The sequence below is a fragment of the Bison bison genome, unplaced genomic scaffold (assembly GCF_000754665.1).
Source record: "Bison bison bison isolate TAMUID 2011002044 unplaced genomic scaffold, Bison_UMD1.0 scf7180017864519, whole genome shotgun sequence".
Classification (NCBI taxonomy): domain Eukaryota; kingdom Metazoa; phylum Chordata; class Mammalia; order Artiodactyla; family Bovidae; genus Bison; species Bison bison.
The window spans coordinates 10387510-10413329 of NW_011495072.1; the positions used below are offsets into that span (position 1 = coordinate 10387510).

Here is a 25820-nt window from a genome sequence, read left to right on the forward strand (position 1 = left end):
GGAGCCAATGAATTTGCACAATTAACATGCATCTTAAGTGTATCTGGCACAGGTAGTCTGGAGACATTAAGGAAATGCTTAGAGGGCACTTCAGCTTAGGAAATCTGCACCAGTAGCCAGTGTACTTCTCAGAATGTTGACTACATAGAGTATTCCCTAGTGTGGAGTGGAGGCTCAGATCCATGCATGCTTTCCTAGACTGTAGCTGATATTCTCTGCCATTCACAATGTTTTTGCTATGACCACAGAGGAACCCAGTCTTAAATGTCAATTTATGTGTGTATTTCCTTTTAAAAATGATTAGAGCGCAGAGGTTTCCAAACTACCAACAGTAATCCTGAAACTCATTAGGGTTGAAAGTACATTTGTATATAGCTATTTCATGCTATTATTTAAAAAGTACAAAGATCTAATAAAATCAAACCAAATATACCATCTTTTTGTTTGTTTTTAGCTGTGCCTGGCAGCATGCAAGATCTTATTTCCCTTGCACTTTATAGGGGAAGCACGGAATCCAACCACTGAACTACCAGGGAATTCCCTATACAGTCTTTTTTTACTTTCAGTGGTGGGGAAAAGCTAATCATTCCAACAAAAGATAGATGCTGGTTAGAACAATGAAGCTATAAATTTAACTCAGCTAGTTGTTGTTTAGCCGCTAACTCATATCTGACTCTGCAAACCCATGGATGATAGCCCATCAGGCCCTCCTGTCCATGGAATCACCCAAGCAAGAATACTGAAGTGGGTTGCCATTTCCTTCTCCAGGGGATCAAACCTGCATCTCCTGTGTTGGCAGGCAGATTTTTTACCCCCAAGTCAGCAGGGAAGCCCCACATTTAGCTTGATTATGAAGCTAATGCTTTCACAGGACAACTAATTAATAATAATACCATTTAGTCGTCTATCTCACTTTTCACCTATTTGCTATTATAAACAGCATCATAAAACTAACTACTCAACTGCACATTAATATCCTAGTGAATGGCAATTAGATCTTAGATAAAGAATTTTAAAATATGCAAATCTCTCAATTCTCAAGCATGAACGGGAGAAATAGATTTAAAACAATCTGTTTCATTAAACTGCACTGGAATTCCCAGGCAGTCCAGTGGTTAGGACTTGATGCTCTCACTGCCAAGGACCTGGGTTCAATCCTTGGTTGGGGAACTAAGATCCTATAAGCCACATAATACAGCAAAAAAATAGTAATAATAATTAAAAAAAAAAATCTTTGAATGGAAATACAACTTTTGCATGGAAGCAGTTCTATAGGATGCTAAATAATTCCCTGCCCTGCTAAGAAAATATACTAAATATATCTTAATCTTTAATGTTTCAGAAGCAAGATTCTGACTTTAAATGTGTGTGAAATGAATGGCCTTATAAGCAGTTTTCTCTCAAACTGTTTAAGTCCCTCTAGGATTTATAAAACAACTCATTTTCACTGTTTTTAGCTTTATCCTCCTGACCCTTCAGCAGCACTAGCTACCTCCTTGTCCAAGAACTTCTAGTGTTTTCCCAGAGTATAACTTCTAATACCCCTGTTATGTACATATACTCTAGTAGAGCAATTGCTCTACTAAAGGACTAAGGGAGGAGTGACAAAGGATAAAAGAGGGTGCTGCTGATATCCAGCTTCTCCTTTATAGGCATTTCTAGAAAAGTTAATAGAATGGTCACCTGTTTCTTAGATATCTAAAGGTCAATCAACATAATACAAAAACGTGTGAGTAAGTTTCACTATTATGCTTATCTCCAAGAAACATTTAATTGAGGTCACTGATCAAGCAAGGAGTTAGTAAGTAAAAGCAACTTAAAGTTAGCTGAATTTAAATAAAACATTCCATTTATTCATTACATTAAGAAAAGGAAACAAAAAGCTAATAAAGCAAAGAAACAAAAATTAAAAGTATTTATCAGAGCCAACTAAGAGAATAGAGGACAGGATAGGAGATAAAGACATACACAATCAGATAAAAATTTTATTTTAATCAGACCCATCCAGTGAGAAATCATGTTCCAAGACATAAGTGAAAATCAAAAGACATGACGTCAGCTTCATGCAGCCAGGTTTTTTCATCCATTTTTATCCACAGATATAGTCTTAGTACCCAGAACTGTGCTTGTATACGGTACCAAAATTTTTTGAATAAATGATCAGAATAATAGCCTTGTCTTAAGGTTTTTTTAGGATTTTAAATATAAATACTTATAAAACTCATATTATTATAAGTTTGCATCTACACACATAATATGCATACAATAATCTAGAAAAGATTGTGAACCCCTAGAGGTCCTGAGCCCTTTTTAGGGAATCTCAGGTCAAAATTATTTTCCTAACAATGTGCTAAGTCACTTCAGTCATGTCCGACTCTTTGCAACCCTATGGACTGTAGCCCACCAGGATCCTCTGTCCATGGGATTCTCCAGGCAAGAATACTGGAATGTGTTGCCACTGTCTTCTCCAGGGGATCTTCCTGATCCTCAGGGATTGAACCTGCATCTCGTGTCTCTAGCACTGGCAGGCAGGGACTTTACCACTAGCACCATCTGGGAAGCCCTTTCAATAATCTTGATACTTTTGCCTTTTTCATAGGAATGACTTTTGCAGTAATGTATAAATGTTGGTGCCTTGTACTAATATTCCTTGCCACCAAACTCACTTAAAAAAAAAAAGGCATTTCACTTAAGAAGTTCTAGTATGTCAAAGTCTGTTTCGCTCAGTCGTTTCTGACTCTGTGATCCAATGGACTGTAGCCTGCCAGACCTCTCTGTCCATGGAATTCTCCTGGCAAGAATACTGGAGTGGGTTGCCATGCCCTTCTCCAGATCTTCCTAACCCAAGGATCAAACCTGGGTCTCCTGCATTGCAGGTGGATTCTTTATCATCTGAGCTACCAGGGTGATTCAAGTATGTGCCATCAACCAAATGATTCTGAGAACCTTTCAATTCTTGTTTTAAAAGAACACTTTTATTTCAGGGAGAAATACTGTCATTGTTTAACCCATTTGGCCAAGTCAGTTCCTTTTCACTTGTTCTCACCTAAACCATCCCTGCATAGCCCTTATTACAGGTGTAATACCTAAAGCCCTGCTAAACTATGAGTGCAGGGGCCATGTCTAGTTTGGCTCATTATGGTATCAACACCTAGCACATCGCTGGGAACATAGTAAGAACTCAAATGTTTGTTCAGTGAAGGAAAAAAGATAATAATCAGTTTTCACTTTTTTCCTTTTCCTTGGAAAATAGTTTTTTTTTTCTTTGTAAGAATAATTGTAAAATGAAATGGTATGTGTTCCCAATTTTATCCAACTTCCATTATAACACTGGAAATGGGCTCTGGGTCCAAAATTACTTTTTTGCCAAGGTTTAAACCACTAACTCAGATGGAATTGATTCAGCTTCAACAGAAAATAAGACAGGTAAGCAGCTTGACTAACTTTCTAATGGGTCACAATACAGACTAATTACAGGAGGCTCCTTCCTTCAATGGTTCATGGCTGAGAACTACTAATGGCACGATTTACATCATTAATAGAAATCTTTCCTTCCTTATAGGCTGGTTATACGATTATACCCAGACATACACCGGCTCCTACTACTTCTCGGGCACATGCTATCTCCTCTCTTCGGTTTCCCTTTTCTTCATACCATTAGCTGAAAGATGGAAAAACAGTCTGACAACAAAGAGAGAAGACTGCAGTCAAGTGAGAGCTTAAAAGAAAATCTAAACTAAAAGTCACTGGAAGAAAAAGCATGGAAGAGAAGTACCCTCATTTATAAAATGAGAAGGTGAATCACATAGTTTTTTAAGGTTCTTTTTTGCCTTAGCATTCTGAAGAATGTCTAACTGGTGTTAAATAAAGAGTAATAGCAACTGAACAGTTTGCTTCTTAACTAGAGATAATCTTTGTTTTCTTTTCATTATTTTGTTTCTTAAATTTTCTATAATAAACATGTTTTGCTGTGCAATAAAACATAAATAAGAACTGCTAAAAACCCAAACAAGAAACCTTTATTTCAAGATCATTTCTGAATACTATTTCTATCCATCCAATGTTATTTTTTCACTATATTTAATTATCTGAAATGGTCAAGCTCATTATGTAGACATAACTTTAGAACAAGTTTTATATGAAAGTTGAATAGGTGGCTCTTAATGGGAGACAAACTAAGATGTTTTCTTAAAAACCATCCTAGTGTTCTCTGCAATACCAGTCTCTCTAGAATCTCCTTTGGCTTCTGTTATTACTATTATTATTCCATCTTTCCATTCCTCTCTGCTTTAAAATATCTATTAATTCCCTACAGAGAAAAATCCCAAAATGAAAGCCTGGTTTTAGCTCCAAAATGTGGCATTCTCTCACTCTCTACATGTACCTTTGTGCCACCAGTTAAATCCCAATGGTTTGCCATTGTCCACCAGACAGTCTCGCTTATCCTTCACAATCTGACTCACCAAAGGCTTCTGGAAAACCTCTCGCAGCATGAAGTCATTTTTCTCCTCTGGAATCTCATCTGACTTTTAACAGAGCACTATATGAGCTGATATGTCAATCTTTGGCATCAATCTACAAGATCAACAGGCCCAGCACCAATTTTGGAACCAAATTTATCTGAGTTCAAGTTTAGGTTATCTTAAAAACTGTAGTTGGTCATGTTTAAAATGTATAGGTTTTACACACAGACGTTAATGTCTAATATTCTTTTTACATTTTAGATGTAAGACAATATGAATAGTCAGCAACAGTACCCCCTCACACAAACAGCAATAATAATAAATCCAAGCTCTGCTACTTGTTACTATGTAACTTCATGAAAGTTACTCAACTGCTCTTGAGTCCCAATTTCCTCCTCTGTAATATGAGGATACCACCAACCTACTTCACTATGGGGATTAAATAAAAATATACTTGTACCAAGCAAAAAACTCTTCAGAGAGAGTAGCCACTAATTTCCTTTCTGTCTACATCAAAACACAAGATTTAAAAAATCAGTGACTTACTAGGAGCCACTCTAATCTGTCCCAGCTTCCCTATTGAGCAATAATAGTTCTCAAAAGACTGACTGCCTAGGACAACTAGATTCTTTTCTCCAATGAAAGCAAACTATACATTGTAAGTAGAACCAACTAAACAGAGTTCCCTGGTGGACTAGTGGTTAGGATTCTGGGCTTTCATCACCATGGCCTGGGTTTAATCCCAGGTTGGAGAACTGAGATCCTGCACACCGTGCAGCCAAAAACAAAAAACATAACAAAACAGTAAAAATAGAACCAACTAATGAACTCCAAGTTGAACTCTAATTTACCCAGGCTTCGTGACTCATACACAACTGAGTAGTTCTTCATGCTACTCAGTGGTAATAGGCCCCTGGGTGGTGTGGCTCAAGAAAGGGTGAATCCCCAGACCACAGGAAGCTAAAGACTTCATAACTAATGTACTCATTGTACTGACAATTAACTTAAAATGTTCCTATTTACTTCTGCCCTTGAACACAATATTATACGATGTCAACACATTTTTAAGTAACCATAATCTAGAAATATTATCTCAGACACATATAGGGTTTCAAGAAAAGCAAAAGAGTACACCTTTCTCAAGATATCCCAAGTGGGAGGAGGGGTGAGGGTAGGGTCCCTAGTGGTCCAATGGTTACAACTCTGCCTTCCAATGCAGTAGGCATAGATTTGATCTCTGATCTGGGAACTAAGATCCCACATGCTATGGGGTATAGCCAAAAAAAAAAAGATATCCCATGGGACAAAGAGGAAACAAACAGTAGACTTCACATGTGTGTGCAGAAGTAGGCTGGTGAATAACCTTGTATCAACATCTAATACATACCAGTCACTGAGGCAGACGTATTTTATATTTAATCTTCAGAACCCTTAGAAGAAAATACTATGATGACCATTTTACAAATAAATAAAACTAAGGTCAAAGATATTAAACATCCAGTATGTAGAGGAGTCCTAACTCAAACACAAACTAACAGAAAACCCTACACTTTCCCCTTTGGACAATCCTGGCTTCTTGGCAGTATACAAGATTATGGAGTTAATTTAATTGCAAGCAGTCATCTTATAATAAATTTGTTCTAACTCAAATTGGCATCATTTTACTATCTAGGTTGAAATGAAAAAGAGGATGCAAAATACCTAAGAATCAAAACAAACAAAGTCACAAAACATGTTATAATACAGTAAGAATGTAGTTATTAAAAAATAATGAACATTTTAAAGTCTTCCAATAAAGTCACAAAACATGTTATAATACAGTAAGAATGTAGTTATTAAAAAATAATGAACATTTTAAAGTCTTCCAATAAAGTCACAAAACATGTTATAATACAGTAAGAATGTAGTTATTAAAAAATAATGAACATTTTAAAGTCTTCCAATAAAGTCACAAAACATGTTATAATACAGTAAGAATGTAGTTATTAAAAAATAATGAACATTTTAAAGTCTTCCAATATTCACCAACCCTGACCAAAGAAGGTAATGCTTAAGTATGGGCCACTTATAATTCCTTAATACAAAATGTTAGTTGAAATATTTATAAAGTATAAGAATTACCTATAAATAGATATATATTTAGTAGAGCCATGATAATCTGAACATAAAAGTTCAGTTGGAACTTTTCAACACAAAAGTTTGATCATTGTTTTGGATGAAACAATGATCAAACAATGATCACAAAACAATACTTTCTTCACACTTACTGAGTTATTTAAAATTATTAAGATAACCATTTCCAGCGGTTCTAACTCTAAGAAATGCCATACCATTAATGTAAAAGGAATTTCTATATATGCTGTTCATGAAATACTGTTTCTGGTACTAAAACTCTACCTTATAGTACTTTTAAGTTTTAAACATTCTTTCCCACCTATTACTTCCTCAGCATCATGTCAATCCTGTGAGGAAGATGGATAATTATTAATATTCCTATCTTATACCTAGGAACAAAAGCAAATTAAGACCAAGTTATTTGTCTAAAGTTACAAAGCTAATCCTAAGGGAGCTAATTGTGAATACTAATTAACAATGCTGATTAGATCATAGTCCCTGGCTTTTCTTCTTTGATGATGAGTTTAAAATTTAATAAAAGCAACAATTATATTTAAATGGACTGAAATAATCTGTGATATTTTTCAAATAATCTAGGGACATTAACATATGTGATGCTATCTGTTTATCTGCAAAAAATCAGCTCCTTTAGTACATAAACTTGCCTAGTTGTAAAATTAGCTTTTTCCATGAGAGTGGGAAAAAAAAAAAAAAAGCAGTGTATTAATATTTGAATTTAAATGTAATTTTTAAAAGAAAGAGAATCCAAACCTGAGGACCCAAATTTAAAACCAAAGCCCAATACTTTTTAAAAGCCTTGAGTCATTAAGACAGAAAAAGCTTGTATGAGGCTTTATGTCCATATATTTGCCTCATTTGGCTACTCATGCATCACAAGCATCTACCTAAATGTCTCAAATTTATTACCCATAGTCTTCATATATACAAACAAATGAAAAACAACAAAAAAAAGGCCTTGAAATCATCTTTTAAATAAATCAGTTTAAAATTCATGTTTTATTTCTATGAGAGGGAAGCTGGCATTACCTAGGATCACTGAGACAAATAAAAACAATCATTTCCTAAAAAGAACTTACTCTCTTGTACATTCTGACTAACACATCATAAAAATCTACTTTCATCCAAAACAATGATCAGTAACAACCTAGTGAGGCTGCTTCAGAGATGCAGAGGATAAGACGGGGCTCCAGACAGAGCCAACTGTCTGGCTTGCCTGGAAATCAGGGAGTTCCTGGGACCTAGGACTCTGTTTTAAAACTAGGACAAGTTGGTCACTCTTACCAAGGAGTAATAAATAACACATGTGGATGTCTGGATACTTCTAGCCACATTTACCAAGAATCACAAATTCAATTTCTTTTATACCATTCAAGGGAAACAAATAGGATACACGGCAATACTTAAGGAATAGAGGCATACACTTCTTAATGAAAATCCACTTGCAGGCATTAACTGATCAATGACTTGTGAAGTGAAATTTCAAAAACTGAATTAACTTTCCTGGTGGCTCAGATGGTAAAGCGTCTGCCTGCAATGCAGGAGACCTGGGTTCAATCCCTAGGTTGGGAAGATCTCCTGGAGTAGTGAATGGCAACCCACCCCAGTATTCTTGCTTGGAGAATCCCATGGACAGAGAAGCCCGGCAGGCTATAGTCCATGGGGTCGCAAGAATCAGACATGACTTAAACAAACACACACACCCAAAAAAGTTCCAATTTTCACTTTTACACTATTTTTACAAAACTGACAAACTGAGCCAAAAGAAAGCCAAGATGTCCCTTTCTTTGGTTGGTGTTAACACATCAACATTCTTTTAGCAAGGAAAAGAGAAATCCATCCTTTAAGAGTAGTATTTCAGGACCACGGAAATGACAGATAAGTTTTAAAGAGTTAGAGCTAACATAACCTTCCTTCAATATCTCAAAGCTAGTCAGAGTCAGTATAAATTATTTACATATACCAACCTCTAGAACAGAGGACTTTACCACACTTGATTAAGCCATTTCAAGCCTAAATGCCCAGCTATGCAGCACAGTCCTCTGAAGCCACAGTAATAAGATGACTCACCAAGTGGCAGGTGTCTTAGGTTCTACGATTAATGGGTGTCTGCCTGGATGAGAACATATGTATGTGCCCAACAGACGATCTCATCCTGTTTGGCTAAGAGAAGAGAGAGGCTAAAAAAACTGGTCAGTAGTACAGCACCTGCTTTATAATGGAAAGAATCAGACTTTGTCCCAGAGACTTGTAATTCATGCAGACTTTTAAAATGTCCTCTGTATGCATTATACCCCAATTTTCACTTACCAGAAAAGTACAACAGAGTGATCTAAGAGGATAAAAACCAACTTTATCACCCCGAAATTAGATATAGCTGAAAAGTGAGAATTATCATACTGAGTTCATTGCTTCAAGATATGTGAAGTCAGAGTCATGAGAATATTAAATCCATATTTAAACCCTCCTATTACATTTAATGACTTGATGTCAGTTTCCACTGAAGTAAAAATCAGTAGTTCATATTTGAGTTCTAGTTCACGAACATATATATATCCTTATGTGAAAACTGATACCATGCCACAGTTAATAAGATATGGGTTTATAAATATGGAGTTTAAAAGAAACTTACCCTTTCCCTTTGTGCAGCTCTGACTTCCAACCCAGTTTCTATAGAAACAGAAGGACAAGTGCCAATGCCAGAAGTCTGCCAATTAGAACTCATCTTTTAGTTGCTGAATAATAAAGCCATATCCCAAAGTCGGCTATAGGTTTTTGATTGTCAGTAGTTCCTAAAAAGAAACCCAGGAGGAAAAAAAGACATTTAACCAATTACTATACTTAGAAATGCTCCCTCCTTTAAACTTGGCTATTAAAAGAAAATAGAAGAGGGTAGATCTAACACCATGTGTTAAATTTTTTTTTAAATTAGGGCTTCAGACACTTCTACACTTAAAAAGCAGCAAATAGAAGAAAAGGGGTCTTTGAAGGTTCACAATACCTCTAAGCCAATGTATTAAAAGAACACTCGTGTATCACAGACATAAAGTTTTTTCAACCACCAAACCTTAAAGTTCAGATGAATTTCATCCTTTTTGTGGAATTTGCAGTAAGATTTTTAACACTGCAGAGGGTAAACTTCATAAGTAAAATTTGTTGGGAGAAATAAATGATACAGGTAAATTTCCACTGAAAAATAAAAAAACACTTCTCATGTCTCAGGAGGCATCTATAAATCATAAATGAACCCTAAAGAAGTTTTCTAAAGATGCTGACATTGCTGTGCTTGATGAAAAATCCCTCTAAAACATACATGCCAATTGAAAAACCGTGAGACATGAGAATAATCTGGCTGCAATTTCTCATTTGGTATCAACAAGGCTGCTTGGTTAATGTACTTTAGAATCTTTTACCTTAAAAAACTTAGGCATTAAAAAAGAGCATTTCTTTAATAAATTGATACCATGCAATTCACAGTATTTTTATTCACATTAGTCCATTCTCTTCGATATATATAAATCTTTACTACTTGTCACTGTGAGCTTTAACATAATTAGATTCTTATTGCTATGTGAGGAAAATCAGTTTCTTAATGAAGTTACTTATGTACTATGATTAAACAACAAAAGCAATCAGGAACCACTCCTCAATCCTGTCCATACCTATGCTCTCCATAGAAAGCTCTGAATCCATCTCTACCAAATTTTCTAAATTACGGGGCACCTATCAGTACAGTCTCAAATATCCTCACCTGTATCTATAAAAAAAGAACATGCTCTTACAATGAAAAGAGTGGACTAGAACAGAATAGGAGGGAGAGAAAAAATATATTTAAATGTAACAAAATAAGCAAGACCCAACTAAGTAGGATGGGCTTCCCAGGTGGTACTACTGGTAAAGAACCCCACCTGCCAATGCAAGAGACATGGGTTCGATTCCTGGGTCAGGAAGATCCCCTGGAGGAGGGCAGGGCAATCCACTCCAGTATTCTTGCCTGGAGAATCCCAGGGACAGAGGAGCCTGGCAGGCAGCAGTCCAAAGGGTCACAGAGAGTCGGACACAACTGAAGTGACTCAGCAAGTAAACCAACTAGGACAGACAACAGATAGCCCTCCCCTGTCTTGGTGGCAGAGACCTCTGGTAATTTTCTGGTCACTAGAGTTCACTACCTATGAACTCTTGTACCAACTTTTCTTAATGAAAATATGTATTTTTTTAATCCTTAAAGTAAATGTCCTTGACTAATGCACAAAAATGAGAATCTTATGCATGAGGGACTAATACAATATTGTAAAGTTTAAAAATAAAATAAAACCAAAAAAAAAAAAAGATGCCAATCACAAAATTTTACTACCCTAAACATTTATATATCTACATATTAGTAAGTACTTATCAAACTTTCCAGTAGAGGAATAACTTGGTTTATCTGAGTTCATTCAATAGGTTTGTGTGAGGGCTTCCAGTTCTACATTTCTTAACAAGCTTCTATGTGATGCTATTACTGCTGGTCTGAGGATTGCGCTTTCAACAGCAGAAATTCTACAAGGCTAAACAATATACACACTGCAGTGAATCCAAATTCACTCTTAAAGTTTTTGGTTTTGATGTCTGAACAATTTTTAAGAGGCTGATTGTGCATGTGTTGGTCAGTATGTTTACGATTTGACTCTCAAGCAGTGATTCTCAACCTTGGCTACACACTAGAATCAGGTGAGCACTTAACACTAGGACCTTGGCAGAACCCCACTGGACCTAGATGAGTCTCCCGGCTACTGGTATTAAAATTCCTCACATGATTTTAATGCATAGCCAGGTTTGAGACCTCTGGTACAAAAGAATTCTAAAGAATGCAGTTTATTGAAGTGTTTCTCTATAAGAGAATATACATAAACTATACACTTATCTTGGGAGCAAGGCAAAACTGAGTCAGTTTCTATATGCTAAAATAAAAATTTTATGAAACAATTTCCCCAAAATTCCTTAAAAACATGAAATAAAATATATATGTATATGTGCCTCAAAGTGTTCATTTTACCTGTAATAATAGTTCTACTCTGAACATTAATGCAATAAAAGGATATGTATGGAAGTTTTTCATTTAGCCTCTTGTTTGGAGTTACAGCAGAAACTATATGTGACTACAGTGTAAACTGTTGTGACAACTTGCTGAAAGCAGAGAAAACTGACATGCTGAGAAAATGAGGCTATATGAGGAAGACCTCAGGATGGCCAACAATTGTGAGAATGAAGAAGAAATAAAATCTCTATTATAATATTTAAATAAAAGGACAATACTTATCTCTAAGCAAGAACATATTCACAGTCTTGCAGAGAATTTGAAATGCTAATCTATCTTTGAAGGAAATATTATCTTTGATGTGTTAATGGTTGAAAGATTTCCCATTTTGAACTACTTATACTGCCTTTGTCTTCAATTTGTATAGCTAATTAACTAATTCTTCGAATATTTTGGTATCTACTATATACCAGGCACTGTTCTAGATCTTGGGAATAACAAAGAAATCTGAAAGACATTTGTTCCTTTCCTGAGATACGTAGCCAAATCTTGATCAAATCACTTGACCCCCTTGCTTAAAACCTCTGCATTCAGCTTCAGAACACAATCTAAACCCTTGGTCCTTGGCAACAAGGCTCCCTTAGTTTATGACCTCCCTTCCTTGATAGCTCAGTTGGTAAAGAATCCGCCTGCAACGCAGGAGACCCCGGTTGGATTCCTGGGTCAGGAAGATCAGCTGGAGAAGGAATAGGGTACCCACTCCTATATTCTTGGGCTTCCCTTGTGGCTCAGCTGGTAAAGAATCTGCCTGTAATGCGGGAGACCTGGGTTGGATCCCTGGGTTGGGAAGATCCCTTGGAGAAGGGAAAGGCTACACACTCCAGTATTCTGGCCTGGAGAATTCCACGAACTGTACAGTCCATGGGGTCACAAAGAGTCTAACAGGACTGAGTGACTTTCACTTCACTTTCTTTGATTATAAGCTCCATGAGATATAAGGAACTTGTCTGTTTTCCTCACCAATATAATCTTAAGACCTAGAATACTGCTTGATACATAAGAAGTACCTAAATATTTGAAGTATTAAATAATTAGCTACACCAATCGAAGATAAACCCAGTAACAATTCCAAATGGGAAATCTTTCAACAATTTACAAGCCAAAGATACACTCAATTTTACCTATTACTCCATTGTACCCCACTCAAGCCTATTAGTAACCTAGTTAGAAGTTAGTAGACAGAAGTAATAAGTGGTTCATTCACAGAAATTACTTACATGTATACATACACACTCAATCCCAAAATCACTTTCAATTTTAAGACAGACTACAATTACATTATTTTTTAGATTAACTGAAAACTCAAGGATATCTCAATCAATTCCTGACAATATACCCCTTAGCTAAGCCATAAAATTTTTCTGGTATCCCTTTAGCATTTCATAAACTAAACAGCAGCCCTTCTTCACAGACAGTTATAAGGTAAAATTAAACACTAAGTTAGACTGAATTTCTGGGGGAAATAATTACATGACTACTACTTTGACAATGTTAAGTGCTAAATTCCATGGCATTTGCCGCTTCATTCTGCTTGTCCTTTCAATAGCTCTGAATTTATCTTCTGGAAGCTCCTCTCAGCTTCACAATCTGAATACCATTCTGGTTCTCCAACCTGAGACTCTTTTCTGGCATCATTTTCTCTTCCCATGCCTTAATATGATACTACCCCAAGTTTACACTTCAACACTCTTACTCTCTAACCAATGCTGCTCAACCCACGACCACTGAACACAGACTACTACATCAGAATTACCTGGAGAGCTTGTAAAAGAACAAAAACTCCTGGGCCACGCATGCTGGTCCTAACAAATCCCACAATTTCTGGGGTTGGAGCCAAGGGCCTGTATGTTTCCCAAGAACTTCAAATGCTGACACACTATAGTTTAAAATCTACCACCCAGACATTTTCTCAGGTTTGCAGCTTTAATCCCATCCCAGCCTCCTGAAAACAGTGAGTTATGACAGTGACCACAAGCCCTAGCAAGAACAAAAGCCTGGCTAGAACCCTGGCTGTATCACTTACTGTCAGAGTATGGTCTATGCTGAAAAGTAGATCAGACAACGTTTGTTGAGGACTTGGCAGAATGCTTGGCCTCAAGTATCTAATAAAAATGACTGCTATTAGTACTGTTGCTTTACATCCATATCCCTCAACTAACTATCCATCCTCACTCCCCACCTGCCTAAAATTAGCCTTTCAGGACTCCCTATTGTTGCTGACCCAACCATATTACTAGTTTTCTAGACTTAGCCTGCATCTTTCCCATGTATCAACAAGCTGCTCTATTATTATTAATCATGCTTGATGGACTGACATCTCAATTCCAACCTCCCTCCACCATTCTAGGTTCTAACAAATTATTTTTTAAACCCTTTCATAATCAGCTCAGCTTAAAGTTCACATAATCATATACCCATATCGCCAGTAAGAAGTCAATTAATCAAATATTGGCCTGTGACATTTTTCCCATGGTTGTCTTGAACAATGAACTTGCCCCAGTATTTAACTATTTCCCTGTTTCTATCTAGTTTCTCCAATCAGAGTCCAAGTTGCTGATAGGAGTAGAGACTATTGGATACATTCTTCTTTATGCTCAATCTTACTTAATGTACAGCCAGAATTTAATTTATACAGGAATCCTACCTGAATGCTTAATAACATAGTATTTGGGAACAGAGGCATGTTAAATAATTTTACCTCAAGATTAAAATCTTGGTTGCTTCTCAGCAACAAGCTTGTCTGAGGTTTGAAGAAATTTTGTTTACTCTTCTTAAATTTATAAAATTAATCAACTCTGTTTAAAACTTGTAACTAGGTTATAATTGAAGTTTTTAAGTAAAAGGCTCTTTTAACCAGGAAAGCTTAAAAACAGCAAAGTGAAATGGGAGACAGACGTGATGGTCAGATAAGCCATTATCATATATCCTACTGCAAGAAAAATAAATGCTGTACAAACCATAAGTATTAAATTTATTGCCTCAGATAAACAACTTGTAAACAATAATGTGACTTAAGCTACTGAAGTGGCTGTTTTACTAGTCAGGGTAATCCCCATTTTCAATTTTAATACAACTAGATCTTTCAAAATGAACTCAGAGATGTTCTTGGAACTATTTCCTTTACAGCAGAACCCTAAATCAAGATCCTACAAAAGACACTGGGAAACCACACATATAATTCAAAAGGGCAGTTTCCAATTTATAAAACCAGGACTCTAGATTTAACACTCAACCCAATTAATATTTTTTTCTTCATGGTGTAAGTAGAAATAAAATGATTTCATTGAGTGGTTTCAAAAAACAGTGTACTTTTCCATTTTGTATGACATATGCAATAAACAAATGCCAAACAAATGCCCTGTCTGCAATATTTTTTCTTCTTGAGATAAAGCCTGAGATCTTAAGAGATACCAAACATGTAGAAATATGTTGAGAGTATAATAAAATTTTCCTCAAATTGCCACGGATTTTCATTTTTTCTAACTAATTAGAAAACTACTTAATGAGCTTTCAGTATGGACTAGTCAGAGACAGAAAATACACCGGAAATTAACATTTCCAACAGGAATAAACAGCTTAAAGAAATGTACATGACAGATCATTTAGCAAAGCTTTAAATGGCAGTCAATTCATAAGCAGATGTTTTACAAATTCTTGAAAACAACATACTGAGAACCTGAAAACTGCTGTACTTCACTTTCCCCATTTGGAAAGAGATGAAAAACAAAAATCTAATGAAAAAGAAAAATCCTCTTCAAAATTTTTGATCCCATTTAAAATACAGCAAAGAAAACCTAAATTGTATTATGCATTTAAAAAGCTGTACTTGTATTCAGCTGCCAAAGCCTCACATCTGATTAATAACAGAGGAAGGGGCTGGAAGAACTCAGAAGGCTAGCAGCACTAAATGGACAATGAAAATGGTTAAGAGATTTTACTCAACACTGCCCATTCACTTCCCTAAGATTATTGCAGCTACCTAATGTTACAATTAAATCTCCCTGAGGAAAAAGAAAAAAATTAACCATTTTGGCTAAATTATCTATCACTCAAAGTCCAGTAATACACCTTCTTGCTACATATAGTAAAATATTCTTAACCTGGAGGTTTAGAGATCAGTGTTTATAATACGCAACATTTTTACACCAGTTGAGTTCTTCCAGCACCACTGAATCACCAATAACAGTGAATGCTACAGTTAAGAGAAAACATCAAATTTTTACAGGTCCAAATTCATCACCAGAATTTTAACACTTTGGCTCCCACATTTAAAAGACTTTTTTCAAATGTTAAGATAAACTTTAAAACTTAAAAACATCAAAACACCAAGAACAAAAGTTCTGGTCTGCAACTTTGTTAATATGTAACACTTTGGTGAGGGGAAGAAGCTAGTAACAGCAGCAGAGTGCCTAAATCAGAGAAATATATCCCCAAACATTAAAAGCCCTCACCCTGTTAATTATAATGCTTTTGACCTCTAAAAACCCTCTTACCTGTTTATAAGAGTTTATACAGCTGTTTGCCACTGGAACACCACCTTGCAGAGTATAAGCGTGGCATCCTTTGTTGATAATCACCTGTTGCCTAAGTAATCATCATCCCGCATGGAGACAGACAGCACTAGGGCTCTTCCATCCGAGGTTAAAATTCAAAACAAGCCCAACAAGCCTGCATTTCAAGGTGGTCTTCGTCTGCAACTATTAAGTTTAAAACTGGCAAACAACAGTGGTGTCTGAAGCCAATGGTGCAGCACTGCTGGCTTCCTCTTGAACTCCAGCGTTGTCACTGTGCACCGAAGTCTCCTGCGGCCGACAGGGGAGTTGTTCTCCTGTACTGGAAACAGCTTCCAAACATCAGGAGCCCCTGTACAGGATAATGCAGGAACTAAAGGCAAACACTTTTTCCTCCTTAAGGATGCCTCCATTTTTTCCTCACAATCTGTACTACCAACCGAAGTGACTGGGCCTGAGTGTGCGTTCGTACCTATGAAACCGTCACGGTGCATGCACATCCAAGGCATGTGGAACCACAGGTCAAATAAGGCACAGATACCAAGTAATGGTTCTAATTACAAACGCTAGCTCTCAGGAACTCTTCATCCATTCAGAACTAAACCCATCACTGCATAACTCTGGTAAGAAGCCCCTGAAGATGGAGGAGCTCCTCAAGTGTGTCAGGAAAGGCTTTATTAACATCATCATTAACATTTAAAAAGCAAGCGGAGCATTTCTCCTTCTTTTGGCAATTTGGTGCAAATGTTAAGTGCAAGATAAAGCAATTTCAAACTTTTCTTCAAATTAAAAATGAAACTAAGGCCAAACGTGATGGGTGGACAAAATAAATCAAAACTTAAAATTCAGCAACTCCGGCTCTTCAAACCAGCAAAGCCCCCGACTTGTGCACTGTGGTGAGGCTTACGGTGCTTGCCCCGGCTTCTTGCGTGCCAGCAAACAGCACCATTTCCTCATCAAGTTGAGGACTGAGAAGCAAATGATCCCCTTCACTGCAAACAAAGGGGGTCACAGTAACACTAGTGATCCTTCAGAATTGACACACTGTGATAGTCAAAATGATGGTCTCCCTGCTTCTTGCTCAAGACATACAAGATCTGAGCAGCAGCAAGTACCTCCTCAGCTGCAAACAAAGGGGTCAAAGGTTTGCCGTCAATTCACTTCCAGGCAGAAAAACATTTTCCTCAAAAGAAACAATTTATTTAGAATAAAACAAAAGCAGCTCAACTGTGAGCGCACGTTTGAGTGACAGCTACTTTTAAGCTGTGTGAGCCATAAAAAGGGTTTTTCTTTTCCAGAAATCTTGTGTACACAGCACAAAGCAAGGTCATTTTTTTTCCACTTAAAACACCGGCATTGGCATCACAATAGCAGATACACAACTTTAAGCTGCCATTTTAGTAAAATGCACAAATACTAAACAGATTAGCTTTCTTCCATCAAGAGGCCCATGTAAACTTGACATAAGCCACAACTTCTCTTCAAAAAGGTCCATTAGAGCTTTGAATTCCATGTCTTCATCCGTTGTTCACCAGTTTTGCTTGCAGGGGGGGAAAAAAAGGTTATTCAGTACAAATGTTTACAATATTAAAAATATATATATTTCCCCTACGCCATTATAGATGAACATAACATTAACAAGACCTTCCTGGACAATCCACCTTGACTTCAAAAAGCACCAATAATACCCACTGGCACAAACCTTGAAATGAACTTACTGTGAACAGACAACAAGTAGAACAATAGGGTGAATTTTTTTTTTTAAAGACTGCAATTAACGATTATAGGACTGAAAATATCCTTTGTACTCATGTAACTGAGTAAAACATGTCAAAAAAATTCAGAAAAAATCAAATTTATAATCAGTATATTCTAATAAGTTAAAAAAAATGAAACTATAAAAAGGTGGAATTTAGTCAAACTTATACCCCCTCTATTTTCATTCTGTAATTTATATGGAGCAATACAGACCTACTCCATCATTGTAGAAAGGGGTCAAGATACAAAACCTTTTAAAAATCCACCTTCATTTGTGTTACCAAAGACAGCAGCTGTTATTTTCTTTAAAACACTCATACAAACAATTGCTAAACAGCCAAAGAACACTGTGGGACTTTAAATTTCCAACTGTTTAAATCATACATATAAAACTCCTCATTAAGCTAGACAGTTCACTGTGGTCACCTGAAATCATTTTCTCCCTTTAGGCATATCACTATAACCAGAATGTTAACAGGGTCAGCTCCATTTCTCTTCCTGTTCTCATACCTAACTCCTATCTCCAAAGCAAATATTGTGGCAGAGACAGAAAAAAAAGTCCAGAAATTCTCTCCAAAAACTTTTTCACAAAAAGGTCATTAAGGCCCTCTTCTCAAGAGGATTTCCTAGTTCTGTTACCACAGAGTTTTTGGTGAATGGTTCCTATATGGACCCAAACTGCAGTTTAAGTTGTACCTTCGTAATGAGCAATTTCACTGTCTGAAGAAACTATTAAAAGAAATTAAAAAGACAAAACAACAACAACAAAAACTGTCAGTGAAAATCTGCTCATGAAATAGTTTTTAAATAAACTAAACAAGTGTTAGACTCTGAAAGCAACACACCCCTTACTTTTACTGTTGTACCTCAAGTGGTCTAACTGAGCTAAGGGCCAGAACATATTACCTTCAAAATGTGACAAAAGCTTATATCAGCCAAAGGACGGACTGTTTTAAGACGTAATCCTTAAAGGGAAAACTCTGCTTACTCTTGAGTGAGAGTCAAAACAGACATCTCAAACCAGGAATTTAAATTTTTTCGTGGAAAACTCTTTATAGAAATCCCAGTAACAACCAACAAAATAACACTAAAAATAAATTGACTAGGAGCTGAATGATTAATTTTTCATAAACTTTGAAATTGTGATTAAAAATCTAAATTAGCTTGATGCTTCTTTTTTTCACCAGTAACACTTAATGAGTCATTTAATGATATACTTAAGAAATTCCATTCATTTGAACTTGAGTTCCAGAAAAATCAATCAAACAAATACATTTTTAAAAAAATAAAAGCAAAAGAAACAACTGGCTGTCACAAAGAACATCCAATGTTGAGATTACAAATTCTGGCTAGTGAGAATTAGAACCAGATTGTTTTAGACAAATGCTTTCATTCTACTCTTAAGTTTAGGTAGATAGTTTACCAATGTTATAAACCTGAACAACAGAATGAACAATACAAATAAGAGATTCATCTGAATGATGGCACTCTGTAGGTAAGCACCAAACTAAACATAATTTTGTTATAATACATACATTTAGAAATGGTATCAAGCCATTGTTTCAAAAGCACTGAAGTGCAAATTGCCCAGATCTAACAAAAGCCACGATGTCAGATAAAGAATCAAACAAACATGGAGCAAACCCATAGTACTCTACTCTTCGATAAGCTGGCATATCAACTTAAAAAAAAAAAGCCACACACACTTTGGATTAGAGTAAAATTAGATATCAAGGACTTTACTCTCTAAAAGAGTAAAATCATTTGTTCAGCCATCTTATCAAAAGGTATTCAAAAGTTAATGGTTAGTGAGACTATTTAAACTGGAAAAAAATGTATCTAGCCACAAATTGTACTTTGACCCCATTTATTTATGCATAGACTGCACACTGACATAAGTTTCTGAACAGGTGTCTATTCCATATTAGCGTGTCAAGCAGTTTTTTAAAAGCAAAAGGACCAAAAGTGTTCATTGTAGGACTTCCAGGTGTTTTCCCTACAGGCACACCAAGGACCTCTGTGCTCATACCCTATTATCTTCCTTCTCTCAAAATGGCTAGTTTTTCCAGTTTAAAAACAAAAAAAACACAAAAGTCTCCAAACTTACAAAGAAAACTTATAAATGCATAGTGAAAACTAAAAAGGATGACACAGCAGTGATGAGGCTTTCATGCTAACATGCATTAGACACCTGTCATAATGGACAATTAAAAATTACATGACGTTTCCCTGGGTTATTATTGGTGCTATTTCAAAACTATCAGCTTTGATAACAGAAAGAAAACAGTTGAGTTCTGCCAGGCTTTCAGTAAGTCACTTACATAGCATAGAAACATGACCATGATCCAAAGGTCCTCAAGTTTCTAATCATAATTAAATATCAAGGGCTTTAGCTAAAGTCCTCAACATTTAAACCACAGGGGAAAATACACTTACAAATGACCTGAGAAACTAGGGATTGGGGGTGGAGGAGGAAAATAAAAGACAAGGAAACCATGAATTGTTGTTAAGCAGCAAAAGCTCTTGTTAAGAACCAGAAATTGATAATCTTCAGTTTGGGAAAAAACTGTAGAGGTGGGCTAAATTATTTTATACTAATTCCAGGTGTCTGAGAAAATAAACCACTAAAAAACGGTTTTCCTAAACTGATTATTTCAATTCTCTGTGGCTGGACACCAATGAAAATATAAACACAAAATTTCAAAGATACTCAAAATACTTTCAATAATGTGAAGTCATCGCTGTTTAAATATGAAAATAAAAATCCAAGCAATATTTTGAGAGTATGTCAAAAGTATTTCAAAATGACTTAAAAAAAATTCTGCAATCCAGATATGGGTGATTAATGCCCACTGAAATAAAAGGATGACTTATGAGCCTGCAGACAACTCTTCTTTCTATTACTGAAGTCAGAAATTTGGGTGAATACAATATAAAAACTCACCTCTGATGAAAAACACAAGTTTTGAAATTTTCAACAATTAGAACTGTACCTGCTATACCCCTCAGAAAGTCAGTGAAAACACCACCACACACCAATAACTGACCAAAGAACTCTGATTTTAAAAGCACCTACTCACTTCCTGCATACTAGTGTAAGCAAAAGACAACGTGGTTTGTAACACACTCCTCTATTTTTACTGAACAGCTACAGCTACAAACCAAAAGTGCATATATGGGATACAGAACTCAAAAACTAATGGTAAAAGCATATATGTTAAAGCAAGCTCTTGGGAACACACCACGTATTTTAAGAAAAATACTCAAATACCTGATTAAAGTAATTGCCAACGTTTTATGTATGCTTTACCAGCTTATACTCCTGAGATCCCTGCTCAAATTTCAGCCACACAAATAACATTTCTGGTACAGGAATTATTTACCTACATACCAATCAAAGCCATTTTTAGGGGTGTATTATCTTTTTACAGCTAGGGGGCTCTTTGTTTTTCAAATTCTAACTTTTCAAATTTCTGGTTTTGTAACTTTGAGGATTTTTTTAAGTTCAAGATTAAAAAAGAAAAAAAATCCGCAGAAAAAGAGGAAAACAGTTATACATAAGAGTGGAAACTCCTGATTAAAGTAAATCCACTTGCCTGCTACCTTTAGGGGAGTCCTTTCACTTAAAATAATAGCTAAACTCTCCTGACTTCTATTTTAAAGAGGTTTATAAAAATATAAAAAAGAAAATACCTAAAACTGAACAACTAATTAAAAAGAAAATTTCATCTGACGCTGTATCCCATTACACATCACAAAACAGGAACCATGTCAAAGTACTAAATACAAGTTACACATGGACTTTAAGACGCACCACGGACAATGATCATGACCAGGTAATCTTCTTCAGATTTGGCCAGTGCCTTGGCAGGGGAATCCAGGAACTGCTGGGAGAACTCACAGGGTGGAAAGGCATGAAGGACTCCGGTGTTTTCCTTGTCTTTGTTGCCCCCCACAGGGAGGCTGATCACCCCAGCGGCCTGCTTTTGCTTTAAGTAGGACACAAGGTTCCTAAGTGGCCTCTGAGTAGAGGTGGCAGTGTCTGATGTGGCTGAGGAAGAAGAGGACCTGCTATCAGAACTTCCAGGCACAGCCAGAAGAATAGCATAACCATTGGGCCCTGCCACTTTGATGCGTCGCGTTACTTCATCCAACTTGGGCTGGTCCAAACGAAGACGCTGAGTGATCTTGAGCTGGGCCACTTTGCCCCCAGTTGAGCCCTCCACAAGAAGACTACTAGCCACCTGGAGGTCACCCTGCAACAGATGCATGTTGGAAGGAAAGTTGCTGTTCTTCAACAGAAGCATGCCCTGCCAGGCCAAACAGAGTTTGGGAGATGCTGCTGCTGCAGGGGCGGTCCCCCCATCCTGTTTCTGGGAAGGGGACTTCAGCTTTGATGAAGCAGTGCTGGTGCTGGATGCACTCCCATCAGGCCGATCTTCTTTTTTCAGAGGGCTTTTACCCTCCGTGGTAGCAGTTGTCCGGTGCTTCTTATCCCGTTCAGCTGATGCAGAGTTTTTACGGTCTCGCTTGTCACCCTGGCTCTTCTCCAAACTACCTCGTCGGTCTCTGATTGGAGAGGGCCTTTCCAAGAGAAGACGGGAAGATCGATCGTTGTCGCTGTTGTAGCGATCCCGGCTACTGCCCAATTCTGGACTGCGGTCAGGAGAAGGCGCGCAATGACGTTTTCGTGGACGGTCACTCTCTGGGGACCTATCCAGATGCCGACCCCCACTCTCCTCAGGCAGCCTTCGCTTCCTAGGTTGGTCTCTGCTGCTGGGCAGATCTCGATCACCTCTGTCCCGGTCCAACGACCAGCCATCCCGCCTACGATCCAGGCTATCCAGTGGCTCATAAGCAGGCACAGCAGTAGCTGCAGTCCGAGTGCTGCGTTCACGGACTGGGGGTGGGGGCGGAACCCAATCAGAGTCAGGATAAAGGTCCCTATCACGATCTCTGTACAGTATGGGTGGTGTCCTATCCCGAGCACCCCTCAAAGGGTCGGGTGCCCGGTGTCCAAAAGCATCTGTCACCAGTTCATAATGAGTTAACGGCAGAGGCTGCAGATATTGCTGCTGGTAACGATGTTCTGTGTCTGCAAAGTCTACTCTAAGGCGACGATCTGGGCCACCAAGTGGGAAGCCCCTCATATGGGTCCAAGCAGCATGAGCTGCATCCAGGCTTTCGTACTGGATATACGCCCAACTATCACCTTTGCGGTAGTCAATGGTGCGTATGGTGCCAAACCGGTCAAACTCCCGTGCCAGGGCAGCAAGAGGCACCCAAGGACCCAGGCCACCTACCCAAAGGCGGGTGGTGGGTGTAGCTTTGCCATAGCCAATTTTGATAGGATTCCGAATGATAATTTTGCCAGACATCGCTAGTTTGGCCCGGTGAGACATATCTAGGTTTTCAAATTTGAGAAAGCCATAGGTACTGGTCTGGCCCCGAGAAGGCCTCTTGATGTCTACCTCTGTGATGACTCCGAAACGGTCAAAAGCCCTTCTTAGATCACTCTCTGTCACAGTGATGTCTAGGTTGCCCAAGAAAAGCGTCCGGTTAGCTCGCTGATCATCCTCGGGTGAGATCTCATCTACTTCTCTGAAAGGAGCAGCACCTGCTCCAGTTCCCACCCTTGGCTCAAGACTGTAGGCTGGGCGCACTCTCTCATAGAACGAGTAGTCTCGCTCTCTCTCCAGGTCTCGGGGCAGTGGTGGCGGAGGTGGAGGGGGCAGGCGGCCGAGGGCCAACTGCTGCAAGCGGTAGTCTCTGTATCCCAAGGCTGCACCACCAGGGGAAAGTGATCTCTGGCCTCCACCACCTCCTCCAGGGGGGTGCCGGTGACCACTTACAGAGGACCCGACCACACTGGCTGAAGGAGGATAGGAATCTTTGTCTAAAGGGGAGCGGCTGCGGCGCCGGCTCACATACACGGCTTCTATCTTCAGCGGCCGGTCATAGAGCACTAGGCGGCCTCTGGCATGCTTGGCCGCCCGCGCGTCCTCTGGCCGCCGGAAGTTCACAAAGGCTACTCGCTCATCCCCGCTGCCAGAACCCGAGAGATGACTGATTTTGACACTTACATCACCGAAGCGTTTAAACTCGTGAAACAATCCGTCCTCCACTGCTTCGTCACTCAGCTGGGACCCCAACTCGCTTATCTTCAGTGTCTTGTATTCCCCGCCATCTCCGCCGCCAGGAGCTGAAGAGGCGGCCCCAGAGGAACGTGACTCCCCGCCTCCACCCCGGGAGCTGCTGCGCGACTCGCCCCCGCCCGAGGAATTTTTGGTGCTTGGGGAGCTGTAACTATGCAAGCGGCTACTGGAGCTGCCCCCTCCGGTGTCGTACTCGCGGCTACCACCTCGGCTGCTAGACTTGTCCAGATGAAGGCTGCGCCGCGACCCGCCGCCGCCGTCTGTCTTTCCGCTGCTGCTCCCATTGCTGCCACCAGAGCCCCCTAACTTCTTGCTCCGCTCCCCGCGGGAAGTCGAATCCTCACCACCACGGGAGCGTTTCGGCTTGACCGGAGAGCGCTCTTTTCCCTTCATGGTAGCGGGGCGTCGGAGATCTTCTCCGCGGAACTGACTAACCCGCCGCCCCGCGCTCGTTTCACACAGCGGAACCGCACGCCGCCATCTTGGACTCTGCCGCGGCAGAGGGTCCCGCCCCGCAGTCTTCATTGGTCAATTAGTTCCGCTCTTCTACAGTCTCATTGGGAAAACTATTTGTCTGTCTTTACATCTCCCCGCGCTCCGGGAAGGCGCCCGCCCAACCACTGTTATTGGGCTCCCAACGCCCTAGTCAGAGTACCTCATTGGTTATATTCGTTGTCCATCTTAACGGTTCCTCGCGCCAGACTGTAGCTCCGCCCCGCGTACTCGACGGTCACCTGACCCAAAGTCTTGAGGCGTTGATTGGACAAAAAGTCTGCCCTCTAACGGTACTTCTTGCGGGGCGAAAGCAGTGATCCCGCCTCCTCATAACTTTCATTGGTTTATGACCCCGTCCTTTAACCTACTATTTGGGAAGTCAGGCCATATGTTCTAGCATTTTTTTTTTTCCTGAGAGGGCGGCTCACAGCGATCTCGCGAGAGAGAGAAAGCTCTCTCTTTCAACGCCTTTCTTCCAACTCCTCCGGCGGCTGAAAGAAGTTTAAATCTGATTGGATGTTGACGATGAAGTTGATAGGCCGAAATAACTGTCCATCACTCGCTTAAAGGCGTAGGCTCTTACAATGAGGAGGCTGCCTGAAGGTGAAAGAGTAGAATACGCGCTTGCTGTGCGACGTCACTTAGACGTCGCGAAATGGTGACCATAAAACAGTTCCTCCTCCCCGCGTTCGGCGTTTTCCTTTCCAACATTTGTTCGCTCCCACGGCGTACTTGGTTGGGGTTTGGCCCTCGGACCTCAGAACTTCTAGGCGCCCTACCTCCTACCTGTGTGGGACAAGGAGCTGGGCTTCTGTCTCTCCCCTCTCACTGTTGGGCCCACGAATCCCTCAGGAAACCGTCCAGGGGCGCCCAGCCGACACCATCTTAGCCCCGTTGGCCTTTGCGTGAAAGGCCTTTAAAAGCCCCACCCACCGTACGCAAGAAAGCGCTCTGGGGCCCGCGGAGCAGGCGGGGCCGGGTTCACAGTTCACGAAGCGCGGGGTCACACTAACTCCCGGGTCCGGGTGGGTCGTAAGCCGACCGCAGGCCCTTGGGGCCCCGCAGCGCTGGAGCCGGTGCTTAGCCCAGGCTGGAAGCCGGCACTGCTCGGTGCGTTTCATTCTCGCCCGAGTGTCCTGGGGTAACCTAGGACAGAGAGACTGAAGCTTCCAGTTTCGACTCCTGTAGTCGGGGTGGGGACTCTCGGGCCACGGCGGACGAGTCTAGG

At 39.3% G+C, this 25820-nt stretch overlaps 2 protein-coding genes across 5 annotated transcripts in view; one reads left to right on the top strand and one right to left on the bottom strand.

Annotated features, from left to right (window-relative positions):
* The window catches only part of SLC16A4 (solute carrier family 16, member 4), a 34140-nt gene extending 26807 nt beyond the window's left edge, over positions 1 to 7333 (top strand). For 3 of the 4 annotated variants that reach the window (XM_010830877.1, XM_010830878.1, XM_010830879.1), the window contains one exon: positions 3563 to 7333. In XM_010830877.1, coding sequence (XP_010829179.1) covers positions 3563 to 3723 — 161 coding nt within the window. In that variant the 3' untranslated portion in view covers positions 3724 to 7333. The remainder of the gene's footprint in view (positions 1 to 3562) is intronic. The other variant, XR_824394.1, reaches the window with a different exon arrangement.
* Positions 7334 to 17362: 10029 nt separating this feature from the next.
* On the bottom strand, positions 17363 to 25521 carry RBM15 (RNA binding motif protein 15). Its single transcript, XM_010830880.1, has 2 exons — positions 21757 to 25521; positions 17363 to 17724 (listed from the first exon to the last, which is right to left on the bottom strand). Exons 1-2 carry the CDS (start codon positions 24620 to 24622, stop codon positions 17702 to 17704), a joined length of 2889 nt encoding a protein of 962 aa, XP_010829182.1. The 5' UTR covers positions 24623 to 25521; the 3' UTR covers positions 17363 to 17701.
* Between the last annotated feature and the right edge of the window lie 299 nt (positions 25522 to 25820).

What these genes read in the sequence shown, in the direction of transcription:
- RBM15 (XM_010830880.1), bottom strand. Translation starts at nt 24,622, where the DNA reads ATGAAGACTGCGGGGCGGGACCCTCTGCCGCGGCAGAGTCCAAGATGG. An exon ending in GGTCATGATCATTGTCCGTG is followed by an intron (nt 17,725 to 21,756) that starts GTGCGTCTTAAA and finishes CCCCCCTGCAAG; the next exon opens with CAAAACTGGTGAACAACGGA.